The sequence below is a fragment of the Mesoplodon densirostris genome, chromosome 1 (genome assembly GCF_025265405.1).
Source record: "Mesoplodon densirostris isolate mMesDen1 chromosome 1, mMesDen1 primary haplotype, whole genome shotgun sequence".
Taxonomy (NCBI): Eukaryota; Metazoa; Chordata; class Mammalia; order Artiodactyla; family Ziphiidae; genus Mesoplodon; species Mesoplodon densirostris.
Window position 1 is genome coordinate 195,091,239 of NC_082661.1, and position 14,463 is coordinate 195,105,701.

The window sequence follows — 14,463 nt, forward strand, 5'->3', positions numbered from 1 at the left end:
GTCATCCAATAAGTATGAATATATATTAGGACTGTGATTTTTGTCTTCCTGCTGTATCCTCAGCACTTAGAAGAGTGCCTGGAACAGTGCTCAATTAATAATTGTTGAATGAATCTACTAAGACATGCATTAAATATTTTTCTTCATATTCACTATTCCTTAGAATGATTCCACTTACTCCCTTTGATAAAGAAAAAAATATATATATATATTTTAATATTTTTACTAGCCTTTCTTTACTTTCTTTGGCCTTGACTCATGGATCAAATTTTTAAGTATTTCTAGGCATACCTTAATGTTTTAACTCTCCTTGCCCCATTTGCTCTACTTGGTTTCCAGGATTGATGCATTGCTGGTATTCTTTCTTGATCTCATCATATTTTCTTCTGCTTTTCATTTTCCCAGCGCATGTCCACTTGGTTTTTCCTCACTGAGGAAGTTTGTATTTGTCAAAACAAATTTCATGTTACTTTTGATTACACCATTTTAAATTTATAACAAACAATTAAAGAAACAAAAATATCTTGGTTTTGTACTTTCCAAAACTGAAAATTCTCGAGCTCTAACTCAATTTAGAGCTTGCCTGTAAATTACCTGAGTCAAATTGATATTGCTGGTTTCAGTTGAGTAATGTGGCCTGTGCTCTATGTGCACTTCGATAAGTGAAGGTGGGTAGAAAGACAGGAAGCAAATCTCATTAGTTAAAAATTCTAAGTAAATTACATAAAAATAATGACATATATAGGTTTGAAATTGAGTGACTTGGTACTGTGTCAATTCAGCTAAGCCAGAAATATGTTCCCAGATTTTCCTTCTCTGTGTGGTTCTGAGTTTGGCTTTGCCACAAGAGAAATCTGCATAAGACCTGAAATGCCAAAATGAATAGCAGCCATATTTATACTCCAGACGTCGGCACAAGACCAAGCACAGTTGGAGCTCATGCACATTTTTGTTGATTTGCTGCCTCACCTTGGTGGTGAAGGGTAGCATTCAGGCTTGTGGTTCCTTTAGCTCCAGCCAGATTGCTCCTTTGGCATCTGCACATCCCGAGCCAGGTACATGTAAAAGGTGTCAGCTTATCCTGCAAGCCACCCATATGGCCAAGGTTGGCAACCATGAAATACAGATACAGATTCAAAAGTTCGTCTTCTTGGGTTCTGGCTTGCCAGTTTGTTCTCTTGTGTCCACTTTGTCCTTGTTTCCCTTACTTCATGTCCGTCTTTCCTTCCCAACCTAGTACTTTAATTCAACACGCATTTCTTATCTTACAGTCTCTGCAGGTCAGGAATCTGGGAGTTGTTTATCTGACTCCTCTGGCTCATGGATTCTCACTGGGCTTTGACCAAGTATTGGCTAAGGTTACAGTCTCATCTGGAGGCTCAAGTGAAGGAGGATCTACTTCCAAGCTCACTCCTGCGGTTGTTGGCAGGATTCAGTTCATCACAGGTTGTGGGACTGGGGGCCTCATTTCCTCATTGACTCTTGGCCAGCAGTTCCTTTAGTTATTTGCCACATGAGCCTCTCCATAGAGAAGTTCACATCATGGCAGCTGGCTTCTATCAGAGCAAGCAAATGAGAGAGCAAGAGAAGGTGAACAGGACAGAAGCAGATTCACTTTGTAACATAATCTCAGAAGTGACTTCCCATCACTTTTATTATATTCTATTTGTTAGAAGGAAGTCACTAGATTCAGTCAACACTCAAGAGGAGAGGATTATAAAAGGGCATGGACACCATAAGCAAGGATCATTGGAAAGCATCTTTGAAACTGACTACCAGAGCCTTTCAAAAGGCAAAAGACCTTCCAAGCATCTTAAGCATGTGCTGTACACACCCTCACTTTTAAGAAAATAGAACTTCTAAGAATCATTATTTCCACAGCATCTTCACAGAAAAGATTTGTGAGTGTAGCTTTTGCCTAATGGAGTGGATCATGAATTTATACATTGGAAATTCACAAAGTTTTTAAAAGAAATGTATCAACTTGCAATGGAGAGAGAGACAAATTTAAAAAAAGGCATCTCTATCACCAAACATTTACAGGCAGGAAACAGGCTAAGAAGTCTATTCAGTTGAAAATACCAGCCATATCTTATAGAAAAAACAAACAAACAAAAAGGCTAACTCAGAGGCAGAACCCAGATTCTACATGGTGGGACCAAGAGCTGCAGAGAACAACTCACAGGGAGTAGGAGTGAGCCGTGAGCAGTGAAATGGTAACACGTGTCACACCAGATTTCAGAATTCTATGGACCAGTGCTGCTTTGTGCCTCTCATCTTCTCCCTCTCAGAATGCAAGAATCCGTTGTGGTTATCCACTGGTCGTCTTGCCATTCAGTGTTGTGAGTGTGGTGATAGATGACTTGTTAACTAAGTGTACAGGCCTTCTGACCTAAAAGAATGTATCCAAGGAATTACACCTGAGGAGTCTTTATCCACACCTGAATTGAACTTAGATGACAAGATCCCAGACCTTGACCCTGAGTCTGATGTAATGAGATGATATTTTTAGGGAGACTCTTGAGAGGGAATGAATTTATTTTGCATATGGCAGTAATGTAAGTAGTCTGTGGCCAGAAAGTGGGTTGTGGCAGTTTTAAAACTTGCGTGCAAATTCTTTGAAACTCTCTTCATTAAGAAATGGAGCCTATGTTCCCTCCCCACAAATCTGGGTGGGCTTGTGCTTCTACCCATAGAGTACGGCAGAAGCGAAGTGATGTGATTCCAAGGCTGGTTCATAAAGTTTAGTGCAGCTTCTCCCTGTTGGCTGAAATACTTGCTCTTGAAGTCCCAAGCCACCATGAAAGGAGTCTACTTTAAGGATGCCATAATGTGAGGAATTCAAACCATGTTGAGAACGTGTGTGGGCACACTGAACAGCAGTCCTAGTCTTTGAGTTGTCCCAGCCCAGGCTCCAGATACATGAGTGAACAAGGCTTCAGGTGATTCTAGCTCCCAGCTGTTGAGTCACCCCAGTCTTTGAATCTTTTCACCTGATGCCCCAGATTCTGTGGTGCAGAGACAAGCCATCTTTGCCATGTGCTGTCTGAATTCCTGACCCACAGAATCCTGAAGAATAAAATGGTGTTCCAAGCAACTAAGTTGTGGGTTAATTTGTTATATTGTTATAGCAACTGGATCTAAGCTATGTAAAACCATCACAGCTAAATTGAGAATGAAAGGCATATTTGAGGCCAATATTTAGCTTTGAAGGCAGTCAATAGTCAGTGTGTTTATAATTATTTTAGAATCTTGTGTGTATGAGATAATGGATGTAAATGCTCCTAGTACAATACCTGGCAATAAAAAACCAAGGATTTATTATTATACCAAAAAGAAATAGACGTATTTCCAAATGGTTATTATCAATGACCTACAAGTAATAATATTCTAGCCCAGTGTTCCAAAGCTTTATCTGTACCATCTCTAAGTTATAGGTGAATAAAGATGTGGTTTGTTATTCAATGTCACACAAATCTGGACAGAGCAAGAATTCAAACCCATAAATTTTGACTCCAAGTCTTACTTTTCACCACTACATTCTCCTCCCTCCAGACATTTTAATATTTAGAGAACATATCAGGAAACTACCATTGTGAAAAGTTGGCCCTGCAGAGAAGAGGCTCAAGAATGAAAAATTAACTCTGCACCCAGAAAAGACAGATTAGGAATGACTTAATGATTAGGAATATGATGGGTCTGTATATAGGGGGATAATTTTCTGTATTTTCTAAGAATATATATATGTACATATACATATACATATATATCCTTAATTTATAAAAAGTTAAAACTTAGAAACTTAGGTGAGCAGTGAACTCTTAATAAAGCACTTCATTTTGGTGAGGGTTAACTCTTCATCACATGCACTAAAATTTGATTAATCATCTTTACTTCATGATTTAAAAGAAAAAGAAAAGATTGATACTGGATTTAATTGGTACAATTGTGCATACAGATACCAATGATACATAAGGTCCAGGACTAAATGGTTATTAAGTCCCCTTTAATTCTAATAGAGATAGTAACAGTAGCTCCCATCTACGCAGCATTGATTATTTCATTGAAATTGGCAAAGGACTGTCTAGGTATCAATTTACTCCCCAAAACCGGCGCCTAAAGTAGGTACTATTTTACTGTGCTTTTTCTACAGGTGAGAAAGCTAGTACTAAAAAAGTAAAGTCATTTTCACAAAGTTGTCCAGCTACAAAATAGAAATGGGATTGTATTAATGGTTCAGTCTCTCATTTCTCCATCTTTATAAAGTACTCCAAAGGAAACACAATAAAATCACATGTGGAGATTATATATTGACATGGCCAGTCATAGCCAAAATAAACTTGTAGTGCCCTAAGTTGGTTTTTATTTGTATATATGTAAGTCTTTTTTGAATTACAACTATTGATCACCTTTGAGAATATCATTGCTAGTATAACTGTACAGCTCTAATATCCACCCAATACATAAATTCCCTACATTTATAGGTGGGTAATTTAAAAATATATACATGGAAAAACATACAGTGCTTACAAACCAAATTCAAATAAAAATCTTTTAAAAATCTTAGAAATTCATTAAGCGGGTTATGTTGATCCTATTAAAAATGGTTCTTCTATGTACAATACATAAACTTTAAAAATACTACTACAGGAAAGAAAAATTCTTTGGTTCAGCAAAAGGATTCTAAATGTGGAAATTTAATTTGTTAAGGATGCACCTTCCTGGGTTGGGCCTCACTTATCTGGTTTAACACTTCAGAAGCAGATAGATGACTCTCTGAATGCTGAAAATATGGGTGGATGTGGATAGTGATGTTTTTCCTATAGAACATTAGCATATGAAAGTATAACCAGAAGCTTGAATAATGCAGGAACTTCGATGTTATTTTTACTCTGCCAGATCAAAAAGACAAAGAGAAAATCTGTTTCCCATCCATTTGGGAAGGAGGGTGGGAGAATGATCATGATCGATACATAAAAACATGCTACTAGTTAAGTTCTTAGGTTACTGGTGTCCAATGCTATTGAAACAAATCTATTCATTATTTGGAAGACTGCAGGGAGGAGCCGGGGGTGGGGGACAGATGCTGGATGTCCCTTTTACCGTCCCATCACTTCTCTAGCGGCTTGCCTGCCTTAACAATCTAAAATTATAAACACTCCCATGACTCAAATGTCTCCTTAAAAAGTTATTAATGCAGCAGTGATTAGGCATGCATCAATATTTGCCAATGGGATTTCCATTAAAATCAACTGTGGTTATTTCTATACTCTTGGTTTATTAACAGCAACAATCACAGAACTGGCCAAAATATCTCAGAGTTTCAAAGAGTCAGCATTTATACCTTTTAGAATTTTTTTTTCCTCCATATGTAATGGAAAGGAAAAGCCTTCACAATGTAGTTCCTGCATGTTTTCTAATTTGATTGTGAAAATATTTAATATATAAGATAAAACCTTTCCAAAGGCCCATCAATTAACCAGACATTATAACCATCTTTAACAAGACTTTTGAAAAGTCTCTGAGGTATCATAGCTGGTCACAGGAGAATAAAAATATTTTTTGCTTTGTTTCTCAGTTCCCCAATAGAATATAATTATCTGGCCGGATTCATTAACTCATCTGTGTTAGAAAGTGGTACCAATGACTAATACTCAAATTTGCCTTTCCCCAGACTAGGTTCAGAAGCTTATCAATATTAGGTTGAACACAGGTGAAAATCAAGAACTTCTGTTGACTACCAAGTTTACTGCAAGCCATGACTTCAAGATGCCATAATGCTTACGTGGGATTGTTGAGAACGGGGGAAATCTTCCAGAATTCACCCTTGTTCTTCCTTCTATTTGAATGACTTAGTTGCTCAAGGGCAAGACACTTTTTAAACCTTATCAGGACTCAAAGGAGACAAATATGATTGGGATGGAGCAACAGATTGCAGAGAAAATGGTGTCCCTTTGACAAAAATGGTTCTGGCTTTGGAGAGGGGAATAGGATAGACTTCAACATTTGAGAAAAGCAAAGAACAGAACACAAGAATACTTCACAGCATCTAAATGAGACATTATCATTCAGAACCACCTCCGCACCTACTATTTCCCACTCCCAGCCCATGGGCAGGGATTTCTTTTATCTAATGGTCTTCTAAAAGATAGTATAATACTCTGAAGAGAAATAATCAGTGTTGGATTGTTGGTCCTTATAGTCCTCTTGTGTATGTAGGGCAGTAATCATTTTTTCTTCTGTCAGAAGTCTTTATCCCAGCCTGACAGCTCATCAGGAGGCACCCCCTTCTCGGGAGGATACTTGTCAAAGTAGCTGTGATCTGTGGGTCCACTTAGCTAGTAGAAAAAGGATGAAACCAAAGGTGAGGATAATGTTGATGAAGCATGCTAGAACATATGGGGAATGTTTTCAGTATCTGAACACTAATTTTCTACTGCAACCACTTGTCATGTACATATAAGGAAAAGATAACCAGTTATCCTTTTTTTTTTTTTTTGCGGTGCGCAGGCCTTTCACTGTTGTGACCTCTCCCGTTGTGAAGCACAGGCTCCGGATGCGCAGGCTCAGCAGCCATGGCTCACGGACCAAGCCACTCCGTGGCATGTGGGATCTTCCCGGGCCGGGGCACGAACCCGTGTCCCCTGCATCGGCAGGCGGACTCTCAACCACTGCACCACCAGGGAAGCCCCAGTTATCATTTTTGAGTTATACTCTCAGCCTCATGAGATCTCCCCTTTAGAACAAATGGATTGGGTCCCAGAATTACGTGCAGTAGGAGCTACCTGGCTTATGGAGTTATTTCTGAAAGAAAAGGTGACAGAAATGATGCCTCTTTTTTTTTTTTTCAAATTGGAAAATATTTTTAAAGGAAATATTAAAAAAATCAAAATTTGCCAGAATCCTTCTTTCACTTTATAATAAAGTTTCTCACTGATCTTGTATTTTTATAGGGTTAATTGACCCATATAAATTCTCCAGAATGTCAAACAAAGGGACAATTCAAAATACTAGTGACCTTGTTGAAAGAGTGAAATGACTCTGGTATTAAATTACTTTGCAAATCAAGTGGTTTCCAATCCTTTGCTTTCAAACAATCTTCATTAGTACCTAATTGAATTATCAGCTGATAGATCACTAAAAATACTATTTATGATCCATCATAATGAGTTTTTTGGGGGCATAAGGAGACTACTCAGAAGGTGCTCAAGGTGACACTGCTATTATAAAATCCTCTGCTCTCATTTACTTATTTATGTGAACACAACTCTTAGCACTTTCATCTATAGAAAAATAATTTCAAAAAGAAAGAGAATTGATGTGGAATCTGATCCCATTTTTTAATAAATAATATTCACCCGCAAGTACATTAAATAATTTTTTTCAAAAAATTTTTGTTTAATAATTATTTAAAAAATTTTAATATATGTATGTTGTTTGATACTGCATGCTACAAAAATGTAATTATAACTGAATCCAAAAGAAATATTTGTGTTGCCAGCGAAATTTTTATTCTCACAAAAATTTTTAATTTTATAAAACTAAAATTGAAAGGCACTTAAAGAATGATTAATAGAAGACCATCCAGTATAAAACTCTTTTACATTAGGATGAAATTTTATAGAGAAAATCTAATGGAAATATGAAAATAGGAGTTTAGAGAGAAAAAGTAGTCATGTAATATTTCTATTTTTTAAATGGCTGATGGGTTTCATATCTCAATGGCATTTAGATTACACTGGATATATTTAAAGGGGCAAAGTAAGAGTAATGTTTTACTGTAAAATGTCAATATTTACAACATACTAGAAATTACATTCTCCACAATGCCTTAGACATGTAATGAAAAAATTCAGTTGTCAATCTAAAAAAGGTACAAAGAAAGACAAAGATCCTCAAAATTCCTTTACACAGGGCTTCCCTGGTGGCGCAGTGGTTGAGAGTCCGCCTGCTGATGCCGGCGACGCGGGTTCGTGCCCCGGTCTGGGAAGATCCCACATGCCACGGAGTGGCTGGGCCCATGAGCCATGGTCGCTGAGCCTGCGCGTCCGGAGCCTGTGCTCCACAACAGAAGAGGCCACAGCAGTGAGAGGCCCGCATACCACAAAAAAAAAAAAAAAAAAATTCCTTTACAGAGAACACAACATAACATTTGTAGGGTGTGGACTAGATTATTCCTGAGCCATCCCCCTCCCTCCCCAACTTAGCAAATGTTCTGCTTTCTCTGGAGCTGTGCTGTCCAACCAGCAATGCATGGGGACTGAGCACTGGAAATATAGCTAGTCGGAACTGAGATGGCTGAAAGTGGAAAATCCACTTGGGATTTTTGAAAATTTAGTATGAAAAAAATAAATGTAACATCTTTATTAATATATTAATATTTTGTGTTTGTTACATGTTGAAATAATATTTTAATGTATTATGATAATTAAAATTAATTTCACCCATTTCTTTTTACCTTTTTTAATACGGATACTGGAAAATTTTAAATTACATGTAGGTTCATATTATATTTTTAGAACCATCTGTCAGCCTGACCAACACTGGCTACCTTGGGATTTAGATTTACATGTAATCCATTCTTAAGAGCTGAGCTAAGGTCCATTGAATACGTAATACTATTTAGACCATATAGTCACAATTGCAAAGACACTTTCACTTAAATTTAAAAACTGTTAAAAAATTTTTTTAATCTATTCTACACACACACACACACATATCTAAAATCTGTTTACAAAAACAAATACTTAGAAAAAAATCAAGAGAGTAATATAGTAGATGCCATACCTCTCTTTGTAAAGGTGATGGAAGGTTCCGTGCTTTCAGTCCTTCCCAATTAAAACCATTTAACCACCTGAGAAATCAGAAAAGTACAAAGAAATATTACTTATCTGATAAACTATTAGCCTGTCAAGTCATCTGTCCACCCATTTTGTTGCCTGCTCCCTGCCTGCAACAGTATAGCTGCAAGTGATCAGAGGAAAATACCAACCATGCCCACACACATGTGTATCTCTCACATTAAATCCATGCCCACTACCCTCAGGGAGGCCTTTAACACTGCCCAGCAGTCAGTCTAGATTTCCCTGTTGTTCCCCTCCTCACACTCCCTTAGACTCATAATCCATACTTCGTCCTCTCTCCTCAAACTTTCAGACCTCCTATCCATCTTCCCTCCCAAATGATGGCCTGACTTCCTATTTCACTAAGAAACCAGGAGCAGAAAAGAGAACTTCTACAATTTTCCACCAGCAAACCTGCCTGTGTACGCACATCTGTGTTTTCCCTTTCTCTACTGCACTGTGAATGAACTGCCCTTGCTTCTCGCTAAGGTCAGCTCCTCTGCTGTGTATTTGATCTTGTAGACATTCTCTATTCAGACATGCTCCTTAAATTCTCCTCCTGAATCTTTAACATGTCTCTCCTGGGGCATTCGAATCAGTATGGAAACATTTAAATTCTTCCAACCATAAAGCAATCTCCCTTGACCTGAACTCCCCTTCAACTCTCACTCCATTTCTCTCTTCCCATTGGAGGAAAACTTGAAAGAGTAATCTAATCACTGTATCAACTGCGGACAAAAAAACTGTTGCCTGCCACTCCAGTAAACACTAAATGTTGCCTGCCCTGAAGCCGTCAGCCATTGCAGTCACCTGATGGGGAATTCAGGATGGAGAAAAACTGAATACTGGCCCTAGATAGTTAAGATGCATATCTAAGGGATAATTACAAGGAGCCCAAACTCTTACATCTTCCCATACATAGAAAAGCAGTAAAATCGTTGACTTGAGATGTCTTCTATTTGTGATTAGTGGTAAATTTTTTTTCTTTTTCTTTTTAAAATTGAAGTATAGTTGCTGTACAGCAGTATGTAGGTTACAGGTGTACAATACAGTGATGCACAATTTTTAAAACTTATACTCCATTTATAGTTATTACAAAATATTGGCTATATTTCCTGTGTTGTACAATATATCCTCGTAGCTCATTCTATACCTAATAGTTTGTACCTCTTACTTTCCAACCCCTATATGACCCCTCCCCACTTCAGCAGTAATCTTCCAATGTTGTACTACATGGTTTTGTTTTTAAAGCAAAAACTCTTATATATCCTGATTCCTCCTTTACCTCTTTGCAGCAGTTCCTGAGAGCTGAGAGGTTGTCTCCTGGGCTATAGTCCTCAGTAAGGTCTCCAAATAAAACATAACTTGCAACTTTTAGGTTGTGTGTTTTTCTTCAGTCGACACTACCCATTTTCTCCTGGGCACACAGCAATCAGGCTTCACCCTCTCCACTCCAGCGAATTCCCTCAATTCTCAGTTTTCATCTTACTCTTAGCACAGCTCATCACTCACACTTCCCGAAACACTTTCTTCACTTGGCTCCAGAGACATGCCGTTGTCCTGGCTTTCTTCCTACCATCTTGGGTGCTTTCTCTCATTTTCCATTGCTATTTCCATAGGAAGTTGGCATGCTCTGGGGCTCAGTCCTTGGACCTCTTCTTCTTCCAACCACTGCCACTTTCTAGGAAATCTCATTCACTCTTATGGCTTTAAATAGCATGTATAAACTGATTACTCCCAAACTGCTATTTCCACCACCACCCGGCCCCCCTACACACACACACACACACACACACACACACACTGCTTAACAGGCTGCTAGCTAAAAGTGCTATTCACCGTCTCCCCACTGGATGTCTAATGGGCATCTAGCTGTATCAGGTCCACATTGAAGCTCCAAATTTTCCCCAACAAACTTCCCTCAACTCTTCCAGTTGCTCAAACCAAAGACTTTGGAGTTATCCTTTCTCTTACATCCTATCTCAGTCCATATGTAAATCTAGTCTGTTATGTTCAAAATATATTGGTATTCAGAACCTGGCCAATACTCAACACCTCCACTCTACCAGCATGGGCCAAGCCACAGTTATTTCTTGCCTGTATTAGTATAATAACATCCTAACAGGTCCTCCTGCTTTTGTCCATGGGAAACAGCCCAGCAGCAAGGGTGATAATTTAAAATGCAAGTCATTTGGAGGAAATGTTTCCTCCAACATTTTAAGTTTGGAGGAAAACTTGAAAGAGTAATCTAATCACTGTATCAACTGTGGACAAAAAAAAAAAAAACTGTTGCCTGCCATTCCAGTAAACACTAAATGTTGCCTGCCTGAAGCCATTTGTTCACATCATGCCTTTGTTCAAAACTGTCCAATGCTTCCAATTTCACTCAGTGTAAAAGGCAAAGTCATTACCATGTCTTTATTAAAACCCACAGGCCTTATCACCCTTTCCACCACCTCCCTTCCCCCACCCTGCCACTGCCCTACCTTTCTCTTTCTCTCTCTCTTTGCTCCTTTGTCTCCTCAACATTCTTCCAACAAGCTTGGGATGTTCCCACTTCAAGACCTTTGCACTTGAGCCCCTGTAGCTGAATTGTCCTTTCCCCAGATTTCCACATGGTTTGTTTCCTCAATGCCATCAGGTATTTTCTCGAAGGTCATCTTCTTAGAGAGGTCTTTGTTGGCCATCCAGTCTAACATGGAAACCCCTCCCCAACCCCACCCCCATGTACTTCCCATCCTCCTTCCATACTTTATTTTCTCTCCTTATAACTTACTGACTTCTAATATACCTACTATACACTTGACTTAATCATTTTCTTTATATTCTGTCTCCCCAACTAGAATGCAATCTCCATGAAGGCAGGGGTTTTTGTCTGTTTCCTTTCCTTCTGTGTCCCTAACACTTGCAACACTACTTGACACAAAACAGGGGCTCCAATGAATGTCTGTTGAATAACTGAATGACTCTACAAGAGAACACCCTTACATAGGACCTCTAACTATCATGTCTTACAGTATCACACTGCCATGGTGGTGATGCTATTGGTGAAATGTATATAAGAGGCTCCAAGATAAAAAGTATTTTACAGTTATCTGTAATGAGAGGAGGCTGATGGCCAGATGAAGTTCTGTCATTTATTGCTTCCAAACTATTAATCTAAAAGGAAGGACTGATCTGGTCTTTAGGATACGTATCAGGCTTGGTGAGCTGGAAATGCAACACCAGAAATGAGGAGGACTTGCTCCTCTCAGACAGAAACAATGTACTCTCTCTCTCAGAATCTTATAAAGAACCTGGAATAATACTGTTTAAATCCACTGATCTCTTCTACTGGGACACTGAGGTCAGGTCAGCCAGCCAACAAAAATTTATGGAAAGTCAACTTGGTCCCAGGCATCAAAAACACAAAGACCCTGCTTTTAAGATATTTTTATTTTGGCAGGAGGTAACAAGTAATCAAACAAAAAAAGTAAACAATATGAACATTTACATTAATTTCATACACTAATATGTACTAGGAAGATAAAAGAGAATAAAATGGTGAATGATGACTGGGATAGGGGTGGGCTGGGAGGTGCTGCTTTTAGCTAGGGTGCTATCTGAAGAAGTGATATTTGAATTGAGGCCAGAATGAAGAGAAGGGAGAAGCCATGGGAAGATTTGTGGCAATGACCTTCTGAATGGAAGAAAGTGATAGGAATGAGCTGAAGTGTGGTGAGTGGAGGGAAAACGAGAGAAAAATATGATGTCTGAGAACCAGCCAGAGGCCAGATCCTATAGGGTCTTGTAGAACACAACAAGGAATCAAGATTTTATGCTTATCAGGAAGCCAGTAGAGAGTTGTAAGGAAGTGATGCAATCTAATTATGTTTTCAGAAGACGATTCTGGCTGCTATGTGAAGAATAACTGCAGGGGGGGCGGTTTAAGGGTGGTGGTGGGAGGTATGAGAATGAAGGCTGGGAGATTTTAGGAGGCCCTCATATTCATCGGTCTGTCAACCGTATACGAAGTTACCCTTTTCTACCTTTTTCAATCTCCTCCCTCTCGTGGAGTTGGTTTTGGGTCACTCCTTGACTGGATTTCCCATTCCAAGTCTAAGCTTAGCAAGAGAAAAAGTACTAAAAACAGAAAGGGCGGGTTCTTAGTACATTCCATTTCATATGCCATTCTTAATCCAAAGTGACATTTTAGTCTACACTGTTGAGTCTCTAAGCAAAGAGAGTCAGACAGCAATGCTAGATGTATGACTTCCCTTGTCCTTGCTGCAAAACCACAGAAGTTCTCTCCATGATCCACCCATCACCTTCTTTGCACAGATCGAGGCTCCATTTTTAGGGATTTCTAGGCACACAGTTCTATGGATTCTTTTCTTTTGCCACCGATGACTGACACAATTCCTTTTCACATATTTTACGATGCTCTCTACCCAGATGCTACTCCATAAATATTAATAAAAATCATTACTGTTACTCTACTGAATCAAAGAGCCTATGCATTTCTTGCTGAGTACTTGTTACAATTTGACTTATGGCAATATTTACTTAACATGAGTGGTTATTCACTTAACACCTGGCCTTTTTGACACTAACCACATTTTAAGTAATCCAAGTGCCAGCATGCAGTCGTGTGTGAAAAATATTCACTAAAGAAATATTAGCAGCAACTGTACATAAATTGCTTCTTCATTTTTAGAAGAGTAGTAGCTATTCTTGAGAGTAAAATTCTAGAGACTGGAAATTTTAAAGGTAACATTAAGAGACCTGAAACAAATTACTCTTCTACTTAGCAGGAAAGATTTAATTGTACCCTAGAAATGTATTATCCCTCTTTTCAGAGAGGTGTCGGGAGACATGATTGGTACCTAGTTTATAAGTTAACTTATAAACAGGAGAGGAAGGAACTCTATTTTTTTTTTTTTTTTTTTTTTTTTTTTTTTTTTTTTTTTTTTTTGCGGTATGCGGGCCTCTCACTGTTGTGGCCTCCCCTGTTGCGGAGCACAGGCTCCGGACGCGCAGGCTCCGGACGCGCAGGCTCAGCGGCCATGGCTCACGGGCCCAGCCGCTCCGCGGCATATGGGATCCTCCCAGACCGGGGCACGAACCCGTATCCCCTGCATCGGCAGGCGGACTCTCAACCACTTGCGCCACCAGGGAGGCCCAGGAACTCTATTTTTAAGAAAGATGATTTAACACAGACTGGACAAACATATAACAATATGCCACGTTTAACTGTATTGTTTTTAGATACAAAATTGAAGTAAATGATTCTCCAAGGAAAAAAGATGTTTTACTTTAGAGAGGAGTGGGGAAATCTGCTGGCAAATTTTAGAAACAATGTTTTTTTAAAAAAAACATTACAAGAATATACTGGGTAGTGAAGCTATATATGCCTTGGAGACTTATGGAAGGTTATAGAACACTCCTATTTGAAAGCAAAGAGAATTCTATTTTTCAGACCCCCGTGCCCCATCTTTGTATGCTAAGAAGCACTATGAAAATCAGATGAAATAATGTTTTTGATCTTCCTGAGCTCACCGGAAGGCACTGTGTAAATTTGGTACATCTTATTAGTGAACTCTGCCCTACACACAGCAGCTTCAACTGTATGCTTCAGCTA

General features: G+C 38.8%; 1 protein-coding gene across 2 annotated transcripts in view; it reads right to left on the bottom strand.

The window, feature by feature from the left end:
* Positions 1-6,242: 6,242 nt before the first annotated feature.
* The window catches only part of PRKG2 (protein kinase cGMP-dependent 2), an 88,197-nt gene continuing 79,976 nt past the window's right edge, over positions 6,243-14,463 (bottom strand). For both annotated transcript variants that reach the window (XM_060093215.1, XM_060093204.1), the window contains exons 17-18: positions 8,788-8,854; positions 6,243-6,338 (exon numbers count right to left, since the gene is read on the bottom strand). In XM_060093215.1, the coding sequence (XP_059949198.1) occupies positions 6,243-6,338; positions 8,788-8,854 (163 nt within the window). The remainder of the gene's footprint in view (positions 6,339-8,787; positions 8,855-14,463) is intronic.